Genomic DNA, 20,410 nt, shown 5'->3' with positions numbered 1-20,410 from the left:
CCCCCGGCTGGAGCAGTATCTCGTGTGCCGGGTCCCCCCACAGGGCGCCCCCAGCCCCCCCCGGGGCTGGCAGCTCTGCAGAGCCGGTTCAGCTCTCCCGGCCAAGGTCACTGACGCAACCGGGAGGGCTCCCAGCAGCACCTGGGGGGAGCAGCCAGTGCAGCTGCAGCCATGGCAGCCTGCAGCTTCACCCTCCTCCTCCTCCTCCTCCTCCTCCTCCTCCTCCTGCTGGGACCCTCGCAGTGGGGCCGGGGGTGCTGCATGGCCATGGCCCGGCGGGTTCGGGGCAGAGCCGTGTCACTGAGCCCTGCAGCGCCTCTGTCCGTCCCACACGACGTGCTGATATTCCCGGAGCACGGACACGGCCTCCGGCGGCAGAAGAGGGACTGGGTCATCCCCCCCATCAACTGCCCTGAGAACGAGCGGGGGCCCTTCCCCAAGCCGCTGGTGCAGGTGGGTGTGCCCGTGGGGACCGGGCAGGGCCCAGAGGGATCCCTGGGGCACTGGGACACGGCTCACCCTCCTCTTCCTGCCTCGCTGCCAGATCAAATCCAACAAGGACAAGGAGACCAAGGTTTTCTACAGCATCACGGGGCAGGGAGCGGACACCATCCCCGTGGGTGTGTTCATCATCGAGAGGGAGACGGGGTGGCTGGAGGTGACCAAACCCCTGGACCGGGAGGAGAAGAACAAATACGTGGTGAGTGAGGGGGCATCTGTGGCGGGACAGGGACGGTCCTGGGCACTGCACACACACTGACTGTGCCCTTGCAGCTCTACTCCCACGCCGTGTCGGCCAACGGGCAGCCCGTGGAAGACCCCATGGAGATCATCATCACCGTCACTGACCAGAACGACAACCGGCCCGTCTTCACCCAGGAAGTTTTCCACGGTTCTGTGCTGGAGGGAGCTGAGCCAGGTGGGACCATGGCCACCCCCTGGCAGGCAGCACTGGAGGGATGTGTGACAGGTCAGCAATAACCACCTGCTCCAGGCACACCGGTGCTGAGGGTGCTGGCCACCGATGCAGACGACGCCGTGAACTCCAGCAATGGTGTTGTGAGCTATTCCATCCTGAGCCAGGTGCCGGAGAAGCCCCAGCCTGGGATGTTCACCATCAACAGCAGCTCTGGGCTGGTCTCCCTGGCCGTGCCGGGGCTGGTGGCAGAGGTGAGCCCTGGACTCGGCCCCCACCGAGCTCACCCCACACTTGTGGGTGACACAGCCTCTTGCCACAGGTGGTCCCTGAATACACGCTGGAGATCCAGGCTGCTGACCTGGGGGGACACGGGCTGCGAGCCACCGCCACCGCCCGCGTCAGGGTGCAGGTGAGAGGCTGAGCCACCCCCGGTGCCCCGGCGGTGCAGAGGGCAGGGCCAGGCTGTGCTGAGGCCGGTGCAGAGGGCAGGGCCAGGCTGTGCTGAGGCCGGTGCAGAGGGCAGGGCCAGGCTGCGGTGAGGCCGGTGCTGGCTCCCGACAGCCCCACGTGCCCGGCTGCAGCAGCAGCGATGCGCTCCAGGTGCTTTCCATGGTGGGAGGCGAGACTGGGACGGCAGCCGGGCTGTGGCTCCTCCCGGCCCGGTGCCCCAGCCTCCCACCAGGCTCTGGGCCGCTCGCCCCAGGGCCACGGCGCTGCCGGAGCGTGGGTGCCAGCGGGGCTCCTGGGAAGCCGCCCGTGCCGGCTCAGCCCAGCCGGGGAGGAGCACCCGGTTCTGCGGGAGCCCCGTGCCAGGATAGCGGCATCCAGCCACGCCAGCTCCACGGGTAGAGGCCGTGGCGCCAGGAAGGGAGGCCAGGGATGGCGTTTTGTGTGGGGGCACCGGCCACAGGTCCCTGGCCCATTAGTGGGACACAGGAGAGCCAGGTAAGCTCGCCAGGGTGCCTCTGCAGCACCCCCACGTCAGCCGGCGCTGGGCTGGCAGTGGGAGCTGGTCCGGCTCCAGGGAGGCTGCCCGGTCCTGCCGGCTGCTGGGACGCAGCCCCAGACTGTGCTCCCACCCCAGCCTGGGAGCTCCAGGAGAAGGAGGGGCCTGGCTGCCCTCAGCAGTGCTGACCTTGGCACCGGGCAGCTCCAGAGAGCTGGGCAGGGTCAATGTCCGCCCACACGTGACACCGTGGGCAGGGATGGGGCTGCTGGGACAGGGCTGCTTCCTCGCCGGGTCCAGACTGGCTGCTGTGCTGTGCTGAGGCCCACCAGGACAGGCAGGTGAGCACAGAGCCCTGCATCCTGGTGGGAACCAGCTGGCACCCACACAGTGCCTGAGGCTGAGCACCCTGGCATGGGAAGGACGTGGGTTTCCATATCCCAGCTCTGGGGAAGAGTGAAGTGCAGGGGCTTGGCTGCAGCACAAGAAGGCAGATGGTGCTGCCAGGACAGGTCCCAGCCCTGCTCTCCTCTCTGCCACAGGCTGATGGCATGTCTGAGGTGGGAAAGGGCACCCTGACCACCCACGTGCTGAACACGGCCACGGGGCTGCCGGCAGCCGGCCTTGGCGTCCGCCTGGCCCAGCTGCAGGAGCCAGGGCTGCAGTGGATGGAGCTGGCACACAGGTACGAGAGCTGGTGGCACCTGTGGGGCAGGGACGCTGCTGCCAGGGCTCTGTGAGCTTGGCCAAAGGCTCCTGTCACAAGTGTCTGCCCAGCCTTCAGCTGGGGTTTGTTTGCTGGTGGCAGGGCTGGTGCTTGGGGGTATGGCCAGGGCAGGTTCTGGGGTGGGGCAGGGCTGTGTTTTGGGGTACAGCAGGACTGCCTTGGTCTGGTTTCAGGCACACGGATGCGGATGGGCGCTGCCAGCCCCTCCTGGCACCAGGACAGGCCAAAGCTGGCACCTACAAGCTGCACTTTGAGACAGCTGAGTACTGGCAGGGACTGGGGCACACCAGCTTCTACCCCTTTGTGGAGGTACGGAGAGTGGGGAGACTGGGACAGGTGACACAGCTTGTCTGAGGGCTGGGGCCAGGCTCAAGGGGCTGCACTCCCCTGGGCCTCACTCTGGGAGGGGGATTCCCACTGCTGTCTCCTCACTCTCCCTCAGGTCGTTTTCATCATCACCGACCCAGCACAGAAGCTCCACGTCCCGCTGCTGATCAGCCCCTACTCCTACACAACCTACCGGGGCAGCTAGAGGGGCACAGCCTTCCCCTGGGGACGCAGGAATGATGCCACCAAGGCCATTAAAAACTCCAAACAGCACCGTTTGTCTCAAAAAATCACCTTCCACTTTTGTGGGAACAGAAGCAGCCCCAGGGGCAGCATGGTGGGGTGGGTGGGATGCCTGCAGTCCTCCAGCCGTGGTCCCCCTTGGGAGGAAAGGTTCCTGAAGATGCTCACTGGGGTCTGTTTAAAGACACGCAGCAGGAAAAGGGCACAGCCCCACTACCAGTGTGCCAGTGGGACCCTCAGTGCTGCCAGCATCAGGTGGGCACTGAAACAAGTCCAGCAGGGCCCTTCCCCAGTTCCTGTCCCGGGATGGGGAAGGACAGTGGCTGGAAACCCAGGTTGTCCAGGGGGATGCCAAAGGCTGTCAGCTTTGCCTCGAAGGTCTGCAGCATGTCGTTGTGTGCCTGCAAGGAAAGGGTCCCTGTCAGCCCCTCTGTCAGCAGAGGAGAGCTCCCTGCAGCCCCAGTCTGATTTCCAACCCCCAAGCCAAAGCCATGGAATCACAGAATCGTTTGGGTTGGAAATGCCTCTAAGATCACCGAGTCCAACTCCCCCAGCAGTGCCCAGGCCAGCACTAACCCACGTCCCCAAGTGCCCCATCCACACGGCTCTTACACCTCTCCAGGACTCCTCCCCGCCCTTACCTTGCAGACTCTGGCCAGCTGGATCTGCAGGTCCTGGATGGTGGCATTCTTGGAATTGAGCACGTCCTGCAAGGGGAGGTTGGGATGAGGCTGCTCTGCCCAGCCCTGGGGACGTGCTGGCCGTGCCCCGGTGGCCGTGGCGTGGCAGAGCACACGAGGCAGCACGGTCTGGGCAGCTGGCCACCACCCTGCCCCCTCTGAGTGGCACTGCCAGGGACAGCCAGCCCCGGGCAGGGACAGCAGCTCCCAATGAACACCACAGCCATCCCTGTCACTGGGAGCACTGGCAGCACCTGCTCTGCTCCAGCAGCACCACCCTGCTGCCGCGGCACCGGGGAATTACAGGGAGCCAGGCTGCCCCAGGCAGCTGACAGGAGGAATTCAGGGACCCCAGCAGCTGCAGGAGAGCCCGACGCCAGTGATGCCATCCCAGGAATGTGTTTTCCTTCCACATGCTGGGAGGTGACACATCCGCTGCCTGTGCCATAGGCCTGGTATGCATCCCAAAGCATCCCAGAGCCTCCCCGACTCCCCCTGCAGCGGGGACCTGGCTGGGGACAAGCAGGAGGGCACCAGGTGGTGGAGCCCTCGTTCCCTGTGTCTGTTCCCAACCCGCACAAGCGCTGCTCCCGGCTCCAGCTGCGGCAGGCTGCAGGAATGTGGGTCTCCAGGCTCTCTGCAGAGGTATTTTTAGCACGGCAGACACCGCAGAGCCCCAGGATCCTGTCTGCACCGTCCCCATGGCCAGGCGAGGCTCACCAGGTGCAGCCCCCCCTGCACAGAGCCCCTGGGTGCCACTGGACCCGCTGGCAGTCAGCTGGCTGTGTGGCAGCACAGGGTGCCAACAGTGCCATGGAGCCTGCAGCCATGCTCCTCCAGACAGGCCCCAGCTGAGGGACAGATCAGTGCCAAACTCCAACACCCACACGCTCCGCTCTCGAGGCAGAGCCGAGTGCCCTGCGGCACCACACGTGGCCCTGGGAGTGCTGGCAAGGAGTGACAAGTGACGTGCCACCTACAGCCATGCAGGATGGGCACTGCTGCTTTCCAGGGACAGCAGGCACCCCACAGTGGGCTCTGCCCCCCAGATCCAGCCCTCGCCGGGCCCCAGTACCTCCAGCTTGTGTGAGACCATGGAGAGAGCACTGGGGTCGAGGTTGGAGGCTGCAAGGACCTCGCTGAGCTCCACCTCCTTCTGCTCCAGGAGGGTGAGGAGTCCGTGCAGCTTCCGCTCCAGGAGCAGGTTCTTGTAGCCCGTTTTTTGCTGCACCTCGTTAATGGCTCTGGTGAAGTTCTGATAGAGGTCATCCCGCTCTTCCTGGACCTGCTCCGGGGGGCAGCACAGTGTCACAGCACCCTCAGGAGCCCGGGGGCAGCACAGTGTCACAGCACCCTCAGGACCCCAGGGGCAGCACAGTGTCACAGCACCCTCAGGACCCCGGGGGCAGCACAGTGTCACAGCACCCTCAGGACCCCGGGGGACACGGGGGCATGCACAGTGGTGTGGAGCACAAATACGGCAGAAGACTGGTCCAGCAGCTCAGCCCAGCCGTTCCCCATGGCACCTGCAGCCCACAGGGAAGGCAGGTGCTGCAGCACAGCCTCCCCCCCTCCCCTCTTCCCTCCCTCTCTCCCTCTGTCCATGGTGCAACACCTGCGCTTCTCCCTCCTCCTCCTCCTCCCCTCCAGGCATGGAATGCCCCAACGGGCTCCCTGCAGTGCTAATTCAGACCCCAGCGAGGGCCCCCGGCACACGGGGGTCTCTCATCTCATCCCCACAGCTGGCAGCAGTCCCTGGCTCACAGCTAGTTAATAAGTGTCCTAATTAGGACACAGTCTCTCCTCCAAAGCCTATTTCTGAACGCTCTGAATCTGGCGCTGTCTTAATGATGGATTGTTAATGAGGCCTCGGATCAATGTTCATATTCCTGGGGATTTCTACGAATTGCAAATGAGCTCTCTCCTGACTCTTAAGATTTATCTGGGTTAGTGGGGGGGAGCACTGGCTCTGCAGGGCTGTTCCTGAGCACCCCAGAATGGGAGGGAGCGATCCCGGAGCCCTGGCAGAAGGAGGGGCCCATGGCAATGCCCCCATCCAGCTCTGCCCCACGCAGCCCAGGCAGCCTGGGGCCCTGCTGGAGCGTGCATGACTGCTCAGCAAAGGACAAGGCCAGGCCTGTCTGCTGACCGTGGGAGAGGCTGGAGCTGGGAGCAGCTTTGCTGGGAGCAGCGGTTATCACCCGACTCGGGATTAGCTTTGCAAAGCCCTGGGCTAAGCACAGCCTCTGCTGAGCCCCACGCCCTGTCCTCTGCAGAGGGTTTGCAGGAGGTTTGGAGAGGGAATGGGATGCCCAGCCCTGCCTGTAGGTCTCACCTGACTGAACCGCTGCTCCAGCACCTCGTGTTCCCACTGAAGGTCCTTCAGTTCCTTCTGAGCGATTTTCAGATGGGCTTTGGACTTCTGTGAATGGGAAAGGAGGGTTAAAGAGCACAGGATTGTCTGGGAAGTGTTGGAGATGTGTTCTGGGAAGGGAGGAGAAAGAGCAGCAGAGAGAAAACCAGGCAGCACCCACATCAACCCCCCTGCAGTGGGGCTGCTCTCCCTCCCAGTCTCTCTTTGGATTCCCATCTGAGACCCCACAAATTCACAGTAAGCAGAACAAGACTTGCTTTGCCTAGCAATCACAGCACACCAAGTGGCAGAGCGCAGTGTTTTCCCTCCAGGAACGAGCCCATGGAAGGACAGGGCTGGGCACTCACCATCAGGGCCTCTTTGTCCCTGTAGTAGTTAACCAACTTCTTCTGCAGCTCAGCCACCAGCTCCTGGGCCTCGTGCAGCGGCTCTGTCAGCCCCTTATTCTCACGCACCACATCTGCCTTCTCCTTTTCCAGCACAGCCTCCTTCTTCTTCAGTTCTTCCACCTGCTCCTGTTCTTGGGAACATAAGTGCTGGCTCCTGGGACTGCCCAGCCCTTCAGAGTGCCCCAGACCCTCAGGACACCATCCCTCCCCACTCATGTACAGGCCACCAGCAGCACCCACAGTGACACCTGGAACAGCCAGATCCAGCTGACACCCTGGCAGGAGCAGTCCTTGGGTGCAGGGGTGGCACAGGGACGGGCAATACCTTCAGGAGGTTGATGAGTGTCAGGTTTTTGGCGGTGATGTCGTTGTAGTAGTTCTTAATGGCACCAAAAGCCCCCTCGTGGTTCCCTATCAGCTCGCTGATCTGGGTGTTCTTCCTCTCCTCCAGCTCATGGATCTCTGTCTTCCTCCGCAGGTCCAGCTCATCCCTCAGTGCCTGCATCTTCCTCGTGTACTTGGCCTCCATCTCTGGGGGAAAATTGTCAGAGCTGGGGAAGAACTGGCTGAAACTGGGGAGGAAAAGTGACCAGAATGGGGAAGGGAGAAAAAACAGCCAAAACTGTGTGGGTTGGCACCAGCTGGAACTGAGAGGGAAAAACAGCCAGAACTGGAGGGCAAACTAGACTGATCTGGGGAGGAAAAGCAGCTGGAACTTATGGGGAAAACTGGCCAGAACCTTGGGTGGGGGAGATCAGCCAGAACTGAGGTGGAAGCCGACCAGAACTGGAAGGAAAAATGGCCAGATGAGGCAAGGGGAAAATGGCCAGAACTGGGGAGAACCTGCCCCCATGTGCTCAAGGTGCTGCTTGGGAAGCAGAAGCAGCTCTCCCTGTCGTGCTCCTCTGGGATCTGCCTCGTGCCCTCACCTTTGGTCTGCAGCTCGAAGTCACTGCGCAGCTGGGCCATCTCCTCCTCGTGTTTCTGTGAGGAAGCAACTCCGTGTTGGAAGAAACAACCAAATCCCAAGCCAGCCCAACCCCAGGGATTCCCTCCTGCTCTTTGGGAAAGGATTCTGATCCCATGTTGATGCAAACAGTGGCTTGTCGTTTCTCCAGCTGCTCTCACAGCTCCCCACTGTGGGAGAGGGGTCACCCAGGAACCCCTTCTCCCCATCCCTGCACCAGAAACCCCATCCCACCCCACAGAGAGCCAGGGAGGCAAGATCCCACTCCTGCTCCCATGCTGGGGATGAGGCACCTCACAGGACGTACCAGGCAGAGTTTTGAGATGGCTGCCTCATTGGCCAACTCCTGCTCCTTCAGCCTTGTGTTCAAGGAGCACTTCTCCTTCCACATCTCCTCCTCCTGCTCCCAGTGATCCTTCTGGGCCCTCCTCAGAGACAGGACTCCCTCTGCCTTCAGCTCCGTCAGGTTCTCCTGCTGCTCGTGCAAAAGGTGCTTCACCTTCTGCTTGTACACCTAAGGACAGGCCAGGGACAGGTGAGGGGCTCAGCAGGAGACACCTGGAACTGGGATGCTGGTGAGACATCCTTGGATAGCATCCTGCCCAGCTCCTCCTCCTCTGGTCCTTGGAGGAGGAGGAGCATCCTCTGCCCAAGGATGGCATCCCCTGCCCAAGGATGGCATCCCCTGCCCAGGCTCACCTGGAGCCCTGCAGCCCCACCTTGATCTCCAGCTGGTGCCGCTCCTGCGCCTCCTCCATCTCGCGGTCCCGGGTGCGCAGCTCCGCCTTCCTCTCCTCCAGCTCCCGGCGGGTGATCTCCCAGTAGCCCTGGATCCGGTTACACTCCAGCTGGAAGGAGTTCCGCTCCTGCCGCTCGCGGTCCAGCTCCTGCCGCAGGCGCACCATGTGCTGCAGCAACTGCACAGCCAAGAGAGCAGAAAGGTGAGGGCAGGCAGGCCTGGCACAGGTGAGGGGCAGGCACAGGTGAGGGGCAGGCAGGCCTTGGGCAGGTGCCTTTGGAGAGCCCATGTCCCAGACCTGCAGGATGTGCTGGCTGTCACAGGTGTGGGGCTGTGGAGGTCCCTGACTAACCCAGCAGCTTCTGGAAAAGGAGTCACAAAACCTCACTGTCTGGGATGGGGCTCTGGCTGGCAGGGTCCAGTGACACCAGTGACACCAGTAACAGCAACACCAGTGACACCAGTAACAGTGACACCGATAACAGTGACACCAGTAACACTGGTATCAGTGACACCGATAACAGTGACACCAGTAACACCAGTTAACAGTGACACCAGTACCAGCATTCCCAGGTATTGGAATAAAACAAGGGATACTCCATTTCCTTCATGCAGGAAAAGCCCAGTCTTTATTCACATAACTCATTTTACACAGTTTTCACAGACCTCGTGTTTAACATCTGTTGGCTGGCAGTTTTTTACTACTTTGTTTATTGGTCAGAAGGTGATTTGTGTGTAGGTGCTGAGGTGCAGGTTGTTTGCATTTTTCTTTTGTGGGTACTCATGGAACAGAGCTAATGTTTACGCAGGTCCTCTTATTTTTCACCCAAGAACAGGTTTTTATGTTAGCACACTATTCATTCCAAGTTAGTTTTTGCATGGGAACTTGCAAAGTACTAGCTGCACTCAGAAGAAGTGGCAGGCTAACAATCAGTTTAACAGAGCAGGCCTGGTTTTATGAGGCCTTTCTTTTATAATTCTTCTACCTGTCACAACACTCAGGTGCTTAGATACTTCTGGTTCATGGAATTGTTTGGGTTGGAAAAGCCTCTAAAATCAAGTTCAACTGTTCCTCCAGCACTGCCAATGCCACCCCTAACCCATGTCCCCAAGTGCCACATCCACATGACTCCTAAATCCCTCCAGGGATGGGGACCACACCTCTGCGTAGGGCAGCCTGGGCCAGGGCTGGACAACCATTTCCAGGAACGAATTTTCCCAATATCCAACTTCAACCTGCCCTGGCCCAGCCTGAGGCCGTTCCCTCTCCTCCTGTCCCTGTTCCCTGGAGCACAGCCCAACCACCCTCGCTGTCCCCTCCTGTCAGGAGCTGTGCAGAGCCACAGGGGCCCCCTGAGCCTCCTTTGCTCCAGGCTGAGCCCTTTCCCAGCTCCCTCAGCCTCTCCTGGGGCTCCAGACCCTTCCCCAGCTCCATTCCCTTCTCTGGCCGTGCTCCAGTCCCTCTTTCTTGTCCCAAGGGGCCCCAGGATTCTCAGCAGTGCCCAGAACCCAGGGCTGGCGAGCAGAGGGAGGGACGAGGCGGCCGCTCCTCCCCAGAGCAGCAGGAGCCGCCCTCCCCAGCCCCAGGCAGGCGCCAGTGACACAAGCCCGGCTGCTGGCCCTGTCACCCTGTGCACCTGCTGTCCCCGGGGCTGGCCAGGCTCCGGGCAGGGTCCCCGAGCTGTCCCCTCCCGTCCTGCCCGTGCTCCCCCGGCGGTGCCGCTCACCTGCTCCTTGCTCATGTCCTCCGGGTCCAGGCCATCCACCACCGCCGGGCCCTTGCCCCCTTTCCCCTTCTTTTTGGGTCCCTGAGGACAGAGAGCCAAGCGCAGCAGGTGAATGGGTGAGGAGGACACCGCGCTGCTCGGGGCCCCGGTGCCGGTCCCGGAGCACCCCCGCTCTCACGGCAGGGACCGGGACAGCGGCCACACCGAGCCGGGAACAGACCCATGGGCTGCCACTGCCGACCCAGCTCCGCGGTGAACCCCGAGGCACCTGTACCCGACATAACGCCCGAGCAGCGTCCCCGCAGTGCGGGGCACGGCGCCGGGGGATCCGAACCCTCCCCGGGACCGGACCGGGACAGGACGGGGCTCGCAGACATCGGGGCGCGGGGCTCCACCGCCCGCACACCCAGGCTGCCAGACACCCTTCAGCAGCCGCCGCGGTTCTGCCCCCGGCCCCGGTTCTGCTGCTCCCGGTCCCGGTTCTGCTGTTCCCGGTCCCGGCCCGGTCCCGCTCTCACCATGGCGGCGGCACCAGCGTCTCCAAGCAACGGACTGCAGGTCCCGCGAGAGGACGGCGAGATCTCGCGAGAGCAGCACTGCGTGAGACACGCCCCCTAGCAACGCCACGCTCCGCCCTGGCAACGGAGGCGGGGCCAGCGGGGGGAGCGGCGGGGCCGCGGGGGGAGCGGGGGAACCGGGAGGGGACACCGGGGAGAACCGGGGAACATCGCGGGCACCGGGCGGGGAGGAGGCGCCGGGGGGCCGTGTGGGAGAACCTGGGGACCGGGGTAACCTAGCGGATCGGGGGAACCGGGGAGTTCGGGCAGGACGGGGGGGACAAACCCGGGGGGTCCCACTGTGCCCGGGCCAGACTCCTCCACCCCCGCGCCCTCCGCTGTGACCGGGGCTGTCCCCACAGCTGCGGCACAGCCCCGGCTCTGCTCCCCGCTGCACTCCCGGTCCCCGAGCCCCCCCTCTCCTCCAGGTCCCCTCCGCGCCCTCTCTTGTCCCCGGTGCTCCCGCCCCTCGGCTCCGCCCATCCCGGTGTCCCCGCCTCCGGTGTCCCCGCCCCCGCCGCGGCGGGCAGGACCGTGCGGGCTGCGGGCTGGCACCGGGCCCGCCCAGCACCGGACCGGCACCGGCACCGGCATCAGCCCCGAGCCCTGCCCATGGCGGCTCCGGCAGCGGCCGGCACCGGAGGTGAGGGCGGGGGCAGAGCAGGGAGGCTCGGTCGGACCGGCACGCCCATCACCGTGGAACCGGGCCGGGCCCCGCGGGGCGCACAAGGAGATGTAGGGCGGGGGTGCAGCGGGAGGAGCTGCATGGGGGCTGCACTGGGGGGCACAGGGGGGCGCGGGGCCGAGCTGGGGGTGCCCGGCTGCAGGGGAAGGGGATTGGGGGGCGGGGACCCGACATGGGGGGATCCGTGGCGGGAGAGTCGGGGACTGAGGGACAGAGCAGTGGGGTACCCGGAGAACGTGGGGGGACACGGGGGTGTTCATGGGCCCGAGGGAGCCCTGGAGTGCCCCGGGGACTTGGGGGGCAGGGGGTGCTCGCAGGGAGTGGGGTGCAGGGCGGTGACAAGGGGAGGCAGTGGGGTGGCCGGGTGGTCACACGAAGCAGGGGAGCGCACCGGGGATCTGGGCTTGCGGCGGGGTGCTCCGGGAATGTGGGGGGACATTGGGGTGCCCGGGGGTGCACAGGGGCGGTAGGGGGCTCACAGGACATGCAGGAGCTCTGGGATGCCCAGGGGAGCAGCGGGGTACACCTCGCAGCCATCCTGCACGGCTGTGGCAGTGCCGGTGTGCGGAGGGTTTGGGGACAGGGAGGTGGCGGTGCCGGTGCAGCCGAGGGGGCCCGGAATTCTGGGGGGGCCGCACCTGGCGACAGAGGCGGTGCCAGGGCTCCCCTGCCCGCCCGTCCTTCCCGCGTGTGGCCCGCACAGGACCGTGCCGTAGCCGCCAGCGTGGGGCAGCCCCGGCCGTGGCACCGGGGGAGCGGCGGGACACCGGGCCCGTGGGGGGACGGTGCCACCGGGGCGGGCTGCGGGTGCCGCGGGGTGCCCGGTGCCGGGGGGTGCCGGTACCGGTGGCCGCCCGGCTCTGCGGTTGCCGTGAGTCAGCAGCACACGGCGTGCGGGAGAGATCCCTGATCCGGCCCCGCTCCCGCCAGGCAGCCGGTGAGCCCGGGCCGGAGCGGGCGGTGACACTGCCGGTGACACTGCCGGTGACACTGCCGGTGACACGGCGGGACCATGCAGGCGGAGGCCAGAGGGGAATTCTGCAGCCGGGAGCAGCGCCCCGGTGGGTGCGGGCGCGGTGCGGGCAGGGGGCCGCGCTCCTCACGGTGACACGGCACGGTGTCACCCACGGGGCTGGGCAGGTGGCGGGAGCGGGCGGCGCCGTGTCCGCCGCGGGGGGATCCGCTCTGCCCTGTTCCGGGATGAGGAGCCCATTTCCCGGGACCAGGGACCGCACCGTTAGCGCGGGGTGCCCGATGTCCCCTGCGGGGTCAGGATGTGGCAGAGCCAGTGTCGGGGCAGAGGGCTGCTGTGCCACTGCTGTGCCACTGCTGTGCCACTGCTGTCCCATGGTGTCCCATGGTGTCCCATGGTGTCCTGCCCATGTCCTGCAGCTCCGCGCCCCAGCAGAAGGAACTCCCCTTCCCCCGTGGGTTGGAGCTCTCTGTCCCTGCCCCGCTGTCACCATCCCGGTGGGAGGGAGGCGATGCCCATCCCTGAGCCGACCCGCCCCGTAACTCAGTGGTGGCATGTTCGGTGCTGCCAGGGCACCGGCACCGACCTCGGGGGACAGGGTGCAGTGTCCCCCCCGGGGCACACAGGGCCTCCTGGCACCCCCGGTGCCCGCTCAGCCCCGAGACACGGCTGTGCCCCCGCTGTGTGCCACAGCCGCGGGCTGCACCACCACCGTGTGCCACGGGCTGTGCCACGGCCGCCCTGTCCCTGCGGCTCCCCGCGGGGACAGTCCCAGCACAATCCGCCCTTGTCCGGCCCCGGCACAGCCGCGCTTTGTCTCGCCGACACAAAGGGGCTGCGCGGGGAGGGGGGGCGCGGGGCGGGGGCTGCCAGCTCCGACGCGAGGGGCTCGGGCAGCTCTGCCCGTGTCCCGCTCCTCCCGGGGGTCCTGCTGTGCCCGGCCCCTGAGCCGGGCACCCCGGGGGCGCCAGGAGGAGCTGCCCTCGCTGATGCAGGAGGTGCTGATGTGGCAGAGCTTGGCAAGGAGCCGCTGGTCCCGGAGCGCCCCGCAGGGACCCCCACGCACGGGCCGTCCCAGGAGACCCCCCGAGTCCCCGCGGAGGAGCAGGGGGGCATCCCCATCCCCAGCGCCGGCCTGCTGCAGGTCACCGAGCGCCGACGTGAGTGAGGCCCTGAGCTGCGGTCCCTGCCCGTCCCTGCCAGCTCCTGCCATCCCTGCCCGTGCCTGAGGTCCCCTGCTTTGTCCCTGGGATGTCTGCCTGCCCATAGCGTCACCTGCCTGTCCCCAGCACCTCGGGTCTGCTCCGGGGTTTCCTGCCTGTCCCCGAGAGTCCCCTGCCAGCCCTCGGGGTGTCCCGCCTGTCCCGTCTTCTGTCCTCACCTGGGGTCTCCTTCTTGTCCCTGTGGTCCCCTGGCACCCCTAGAGTCCCCTGGTAGCCCCCAGCCAGTCATGGTCCCCCCCAAACCCCTCACGCCCCCAGCTCCCTGGTCCCCAAGCAGCGACCCCCGCCTCCCGGTGGGTGCCCAGCTGTGCCCGGTGCCCGCAGAGCCCCTGAGCAGCGTGTCCTCGCTGGAGGTGCACTTCGACCTGCTGGACCTGACCGAGCTGACCGATATGTCGGACCAGGAGCTGGCCGAGGTCTTCGCCGACTCCGACGAGGAGAACGCGGCCGGAGAGACGCCCGGCGGTGAGCGGGGCTCCGGGTCCGCCGGTCCCGGTGTGTCCGCCCGTCCCGGGGCGCCGCTGACCGCCCACCCGCCCGTGCGTCCCGCAGGGCTGCAGCCGCCGCCGGTGCCGCGGGCCGGGTACCTGCGCTCGCCCTCCTGGACCCGCGCGCGGGAGCAGGGCCGGGACAAGAAGCACCTGAGTGACCCCGAGCTGCCGCCGGGACCGCCGGGACCCCCGGACGCCTTCCTGCCCGCCGAGCGCCCGCGGGAGCCGTAGGGACAAACCCGCCGGGGGACACCGGGACACGCCGGGGCTGGTCCCGTCGGTACCGATGGAGCCCGTCCCTGGGCGCAGGACTCCCGTTAGCCCGCCCGGAGGGCAGAGGCGGCCCCGGCCCCGCGGCGGGGACGTACCGGGCTGCCATCAGCCGGTGGCCCGCGGCCCGGGGGGAAACCGGGCCGGTCCCGCCGGTCCCCGGGAGCGGCACGGCCTTGGTTACCGGGAGCGGCGGATGGGGCAGCACGGGACGGGTCGCACGGCTCAGCGCGGCCCGACGGAGCGCGGCCGGTGCCGGTGCCCGCCCGGTTCTGATGTAGCAGTGCTGTGATCCGGTAAAACCGACCGACCGACCCACCGCCGGCCTCTGCCCGTCTGCGCCGCCGCGGGGGGGAGCGGGAGGAGCTGGGGGCACCGAACGCCTCGGGAGCAGCGGGAAGGGGGGTGCCCGGCCCTACCGGGTACCGGGGCAGCGTGGCCGCGGCCACTCTCGATGGGCGGGAGACCGGCGGTGACCGCGGCCCATCCCGCGCAGCGCAATTCTACCCCGCGGACCGGCCCGGGACCGGATCGGTGCCGGCGCTCGCCCCCGGCAGCCCCAGGCTCACGGGAGCTCCCGGGCTGCCACCCCCGGGCGTTCGCACATCCTGCCCGTGCCCCCGGTGCCCCCCTCGCCGCCCGAAGCAGGGACACGAGTGCTGGGTTGCGCAAAGAGGCTCCTTAATGCTACAGAAACACCGGCGGGAAGGGGAGGCAGCGGCTCCACACCTCACCCGGTCCAGCCCGGGGAAGATCCCGCAGCATCCTCCCGGGGCTCGGCCCCGGTAACGGTGGTGCCGTGGGCTGGGGAGGGACCAGAGTCCGGTATTGTGTGGGAGGGACTCGGTCCCATCCCGGTGCCAGGGCTGAGCCCTCCTGCCAGCACCTGTCACTGCAGGACAGCAGCACCATCCCTGCCTGCAGCCCGGTTCCAGGCAGGGGCGGCAGGAGCCGCTGTGGGGCCTTTACCGGATCCCGGTTAACCCCAACCTGCCCCTCCGGTGAGGCTCTCCACGCTCCCGGGAAGGGCTGGGCTTCAGCAGTGATTCCCTCCCGGCAGTGCTGCCGTGTCCATGAGCAGAGGATCGCAGAGCCAGGCCCACCCCAGTCCCCAGACCACCACCGGGCTGATTGTGTCCATCCCAGGGCCCTGTGGTGGGTGGGGTGGGGGCAGCCTTGAGCCTGAGACCCCACAAAGGGGCCAGACCCCCTCAGGGCTCCCCCTCTGTGCCGGAGTCCTGGAACAAGGATTGCTTCCGCAGGCTCAGCCGGGCGCACCGGGGGCACGTGGTGGAGTTGTCGTAGTAGCAGTCCCTGTAGAGGGGGGGACAGTGCTAGGTCACCCCCTGCCACCCCCACGGCCCCACATCCCACCCCAGTGTGCCACGGTACCTGTGGAAGACGGCGGAGCAGTCGGCGCAGACCGAGGTGTGGCTGTCGAAGGGGAAGAGCACGTCGCCCTCCCGGCACAGCTCACAGACAAAGCCCTTGGCCTGGCACCGCTGGGGGAGCAGGTGACAGTGGTGACCCTGCCAGCCCTGCCCTGGCCCCACAGGGGTGTCCCCACGGCCCTGACCCCCAGCACGGGCTCACCTCGCAGTCCAGCTTGATGTGCTTGGCAAAGAGCGTGTGGATCTCGGTGAGGGAGCAGCCGAGGCGCCCGGCCTCGATGTCGATCAGGTCCTGCAGCGAGTACATCTCATCGTTCTCCACAAAGTGCTGCCGGTCCTGCAGCTGTGGGGAACAGGCCACTGTGACTGCCACCGCTGTGTGACCACCACTGCTGTGTGACCACTACCATGGTATGACCATCACTGCTGTGTGACCGTCACTGCTGTGTGACCGTCACTGCTGTGTGACTGCCACTGCTGTGTGACCATCACTGCTGTGTGACCGCCACCAAGTTGTGACCTTCACTGCGGTGTGAGCACTGCCACGGTGTGACTGTCACCACGGTGTGACTGTCACCACGGTGTGACTGTCACCACGGTGTGACTGTCACCACCACGCCTGGCCCTGGCCCCCTGACCTGCAGCAGCAGCCGCGCCTCCATGGCCTCCTTGCAGGTGATGAAGTAGGGCTTCATCAGCAGGATGTCCTGGCGCAGCTTCTGCAGGGGACACAATGGGAGGGGTGGCAATGGGGACAGGTATGGGGACAGAGTTGGGGACAGGAGTAGGACCATAGGGAAAAGGGCAATGGCAGGGGCAGGATGAAGATGAGGACAGGATTGTTAATAGGATGGAGACAGAAGCATGACAAGAAAAAGACCAGACTGGGGCAAGTTCATCCCTGTTACAGTCTGGTCACCCTCTGCCCCAAACTCCCACCCCACCTTGCTTCCTCTCTGTGGGGTGCCCCTGGGGTCCCCCCACCTCCTGCTCATGGCACAGGCCCCTGTGGTATCCCCTGCCCTTGTGGGGTGTCCTCCCCAGCCCCAGCACTTACCCGGATCTCCACCAGCTCCTCCACGTAGTTGAAGAGCAGTGGGTTGATCTCGCGCAGCTTCAGCACTGGCCGCGACACCATCAGTGCCAGGTACCTCATGCTGCACCGTGACACCTGCCAGCACCGCCAGGGCCACCTCAGCACCTGCCAGCCCTGTGCCACCACCTACAGACCCCTGCCAGGGACCCATCACAGGGACAGGGCCCGGGGGCACAGCCCCAGGGACAATCCCTGGGGACATGGCTTCCCCTCAAGTGACCTCTGCCCAGTGACCCCCATAACCAGGGATGTGGCCCCCATGACCAGGGCTGTGGTCCCCCAGGTGACATCTACACAAGGCCATGGTCCCCAGGGACGTGCATGGTCAGGGATGGGATCCCCCAAGTGGCCTCTACTGAGGGAGATACCCCCAGGGACCCTCCTGACAAAGGACACATCTCCCAAGTCACCTCTACCCACAGATGCACCTCCCAGGGACCCCCACGAACAAGCACATGGCCCCCAGGTGGCCTCTGCTCAGGGGTTCTGTCCCAAGGGACTCCTGTGACACCCAGGGTGGCCCCACCCCACCTTGCGGGGCTCGAAGTCCCAGTTGTGGATGGCCCGGGCGGGCACCACGGCCAGGTCGTTCCAGTGGCAGCTGGAGCAGTAGTAGAGGCCGGTGTAGTCGCACTGCCGGGCCTCGCTGGGCACCCCCCCTGTGGTGGCACAGGGCTGGCACGGGGCTGGCACCGCCACCGCCCTGCTCTCTGCTCACCCCACACCCTGCACGTGCCCCAGCACACCCAGCAGCACCTGGGGACACGGCAGGGCCCCAGTGTCACCTTCCCCACATCCCCATCACCCCCAGAGCCCACACACTGTCAGCTCCTACCAGCCCCATGCACCTCCCAGCCCCAGCCCCTCAGCCCAGGCAACCCCAGCTCCCCAGAGCCCCCCAGGGGAGCCCAGCCCCCTCATCCCCAACCCCTCAGAGCTTCATGAACCCCCCAGCCCTACAGCCCCAACCCTACAGAGCTCTCAGCTCCCCCAGCCCCACAGAGCCCCCAGCTACCACATCTCCCCAGTTCCCCCCATCTCTCCAGTTCCCCCCAGTTCTCCAGCTCCCCAGTTCCCCCCAGTTCCCCCATCTCCCCCAGTTCCCCCATCTCCCCCCATCCCCTCAGCTCCCCCAGCCGCCAGGGGCTCACGGAGGGAGATGGGGGCCCGGCACTCGGCACAGCGGTAGTCCTGGCTGTCCAGGCCGCTCTCGGGGCAGATGCTGAGCTGGTACTCCGCCTGGTGGCTGACCTGGGCCCGCACGCACGGCCGGCTCACCAGCGGCAGGCACTTGCTGTGGCAGCGGTAGTAGCAGCCTGGGGGGCACGGCTGGGTGTCAGTGCGGCCGTGGGGCAAACAGGGACGTGCAGGGGGTGCCCCAGACGCACCTGTGCAGGTGTACCAGGTCTGGATGAGCCCCCAGATGATGGTGCTGCACTTGTCACACATCTGCTTGACGCTCTTACTCTTCTCCTTGTAGAAACGGTGCTCCAGGACCACCCGGATGTTGGGCTCATCCTCACCAGGGTCCTGCAGGGGCAAAGGGGGGGGTCAGAGAACTAAAGAATCACGGAATGGCTTGGGCTGAACCTTAAGGGTCGTCCCTTCCACCATCCCTTCCCTGCCATGGGCGGGGACACCTTCCCCCGCCCCAGGCTGCTCCAAGGCGGGTCCAGCCTTCCAGGGATGGGTGTGAGCGCGGAGCCGCCAGCCACAGAGACCCTCAGTGCGCAGCACCAGCCCCACCTTGAGCTCCTGCAGCTTGAGGCGGAGGTGGATGAGGCGCACCACGGCGTCCTTCTGGCGCTCCGAGTGCTCGGGCAGCGCCAGGATCACCCGCTTGCACTCCTCGATGGCGCGGCGCAGCTGCGGCACGTCCGACGCCAGGATCAGCCCCTGCCGGCACCCCCGAGGAGGAGGAGGAGGAGGAGGAGGAGGAGGGTCAGCTCAGCCCCCCGTAACCCCCCCATCCCCACAGCACCCTCCCCACTCACCACGGGCCGGGAGAAGTGGTCCTCGGCCAGCCCCAGGTCCAGGGCGCCCTCGGGGTCCCCCGGGGGGGGATCCGGCTGCTGGGCTGCAAAGGGGGGGCTCGTGGGGGGCTGAACCCACCCCAGAACTGGGGCTGGGCCCGGCTGCCATCCCCGGCGGGCATCCCCCGTGTGGGACAGGGAGGGGTGGGTGGGGAATCAGCACCCACCTGGGGCAGGGGGCTCCCCCTCGGGGCGCTCCAGCTGCTCGGGGCTCTTGTTGAAGGGGTTCAGGTGCGCCTGGCGGAAGCGGGCCAGCCGCTCGTCCGACGCCATTGCCACCGTCCTGCTGCCCAGGGGACACTGCCTCAGTCAGCCCAGCACGGGCAGCGGCAGCGGCACGGGCACCCTGGCACCAGCACCCTGAATACCATCAGCACCCAAATACCAGCACCGGCATCCCGTGACAGGCACCTGCCCGGCATCACCAGCACCCACACCCTGGCACCAGCACAGTCACCCCATGCCAGGCACCAATAGCACCTCAGCAGCACCGGCACTGTCACCACCACCCTGCCATGGCACTGATGTCCCAGCACCAGCGACACTGTCACCAACACCCCGTTACCAGCACTGACACCCCGGCTGGCACTGCCACCTCAGCACCGACGGTTCCCCACGAGCAGCAAGAGCCGGTGCACCCACCGGGGTACCAGCACCGGCACCGGCACCCCAACAGCAACGCTGAAACCCCGTCACGGGCACTGACACCCCCAAACCGACACCTCCTCACTGCCACCGACACCCTGGTACAGCCACAGAAACAGCAGCACTGCCACAAACACCGACACACCGGCAGTGACATCGACAAACCGGCACCCCGGCACTGCCACCGACACACCGGCACCGGCATTCTGTCACAAGCACCACCACCCCAGCACCGTCCCCGTCCCCGACACGTCGTTGCTGGCACCATACCCCGTCTCCGTTCCAGTCTTCCCGTCCCTGTCCCCGTGTCCGTCCCCGCGGACAGACGCGTCTCTCCGCCTCCCACGCCCGTGCCCCCGCCCTGCCCCGCCGCCACCGCCCGCTTCGGCCCGCGGTCACCACGTACCGGCACCGTCCACGCATCCCGGCCCCCCGAGGGCCCCGCTGTCCCCTCCTGTCCCCTCCTGTCCCCCGCTGTCACCTCCCGTCCCCCGCGGCCCCTCCCGCGCGCCCACCAGGGGGCAGCGCCCCCGCCCCGCTCACCGCGCGCGCCGCCGCGCCCGACAGGCCCCGCCCCCTGCCAGGCCCCACCCTCGCCAGGCCCCGCCCCCGCGCCCTGCGTGCTGCCGCCCCCTGCCGGCCGGCAGACCGCACTGCACCCGCCGCGCCCGGGCGGGGCCGCTCCGCGACATCCGCACTGTCCCCACCGCGACAGCCCCACTGCTGCCATCCCCACCGCGACAGCCGCACTGCTGCCAATCCGCACTGTGCCCACCACGACAGCCGCACTGCTGCCACCCACACTGTCCCCACCCCGACAGCCCCCAGCTCCAGAATTCCCATCCCCACAACCTACACCCTCCATCCCCACTGTCTCCACTCCTACAGACCCCACCCCTACAGCCTCCATCCCCAGTGTCCCCATCGCCACAGCCCCCAGCCCCACTGTCCCCATTCCCACAGCCCCTGTTCTTATAGCCCATAGCCCTACCAGTCGATGGCCTCCAA

The 20,410-nt window shown here is 66.4% G+C and overlaps 4 protein-coding genes across 5 annotated transcripts; 2 read left to right on the top strand and 2 right to left on the bottom strand.

The window, feature by feature from the left end:
- Positions 1-131: 131 nt before the first annotated feature.
- Positions 132-3,192, top strand: LOC139596526 (cadherin-1-like). The gene is made up of 8 exons (XM_071440897.1): positions 132-453; positions 545-700; positions 775-919; positions 995-1,170; positions 1,239-1,328; positions 2,408-2,550; positions 2,766-2,901; positions 3,035-3,192. Exons 1-8 carry the CDS (start codon positions 172-174, stop codon positions 3,122-3,124), a joined length of 1,218 nt encoding a protein of 405 aa, XP_071296998.1. The 5' UTR covers positions 132-171; the 3' UTR covers positions 3,125-3,192.
- Positions 3,174-10,695, bottom strand: GAS8 (growth arrest specific 8). The gene is made up of 11 exons (XM_071440893.1): positions 10,557-10,695; positions 10,039-10,119; positions 8,292-8,489; positions 7,880-8,086; positions 7,535-7,589; positions 6,931-7,136; positions 6,564-6,731; positions 6,178-6,264; positions 4,918-5,127; positions 3,804-3,869; positions 3,174-3,563 (listed from the first exon to the last, which is right to left on the bottom strand). The coding sequence occupies exons 1-11, from the start codon at positions 10,557-10,559 to the stop codon at positions 3,414-3,416; spliced, it is 1,431 nt and encodes a 476-aa protein (XP_071296994.1). The 5' UTR covers positions 10,560-10,695; the 3' UTR covers positions 3,174-3,413.
- A 383-nt stretch (positions 10,696-11,078) lies between these two features.
- On the top strand, positions 11,079-14,556 carry DBNDD1 (dysbindin domain containing 1). Of its 2 annotated transcripts, none has more exons than XM_071440899.1 (5): positions 11,079-11,238; positions 12,211-12,341; positions 13,267-13,413; positions 13,801-13,941; positions 14,029-14,556. In XM_071440899.1, the coding sequence occupies exons 2-5, from the start codon at positions 12,293-12,295 to the stop codon at positions 14,196-14,198; spliced, it is 507 nt and encodes a 168-aa protein (XP_071297000.1). In that variant the 5' UTR covers positions 11,079-11,238; positions 12,211-12,292; the 3' UTR covers positions 14,199-14,556. The 2 variants fall into 2 exon arrangements, with proteins under 2 accessions (XP_071297000.1, XP_071297001.1); XM_071440900.1 differs by having other exon boundaries at positions 11,091-11,238; positions 12,215-12,341.
- A 341-nt stretch (positions 14,557-14,897) lies between these two features.
- Positions 14,898-19,900, bottom strand: DEF8 (differentially expressed in FDCP 8 homolog). Its single transcript, XM_071440896.1, has 12 exons — positions 19,809-19,900; positions 18,925-19,043; positions 18,719-18,801; positions 18,471-18,620; positions 18,113-18,254; positions 17,876-18,040; positions 17,256-17,383; positions 16,686-16,799; positions 16,267-16,347; positions 15,831-15,971; positions 15,630-15,739; positions 14,898-15,551 (listed from the first exon to the last, which is right to left on the bottom strand). The coding sequence occupies exons 1-12, from the start codon at positions 19,823-19,825 to the stop codon at positions 15,449-15,451; spliced, it is 1,353 nt and encodes a 450-aa protein (XP_071296997.1). The 5' UTR covers positions 19,826-19,900; the 3' UTR covers positions 14,898-15,448.
- Between the last annotated feature and the right edge of the window lie 510 nt (positions 19,901-20,410).

Source organism: Agelaius tricolor, unplaced genomic scaffold (assembly GCF_023055355.1).
Source record: "Agelaius tricolor isolate 1412-34295 unplaced genomic scaffold, bAgeTri1.0.p SCAF_15, whole genome shotgun sequence".
Classification (NCBI taxonomy): Eukaryota; Metazoa; Chordata; class Aves; order Passeriformes; family Icteridae; genus Agelaius; species Agelaius tricolor.
This window is presented reverse-complemented; position numbering and strand designations above follow the sequence as displayed.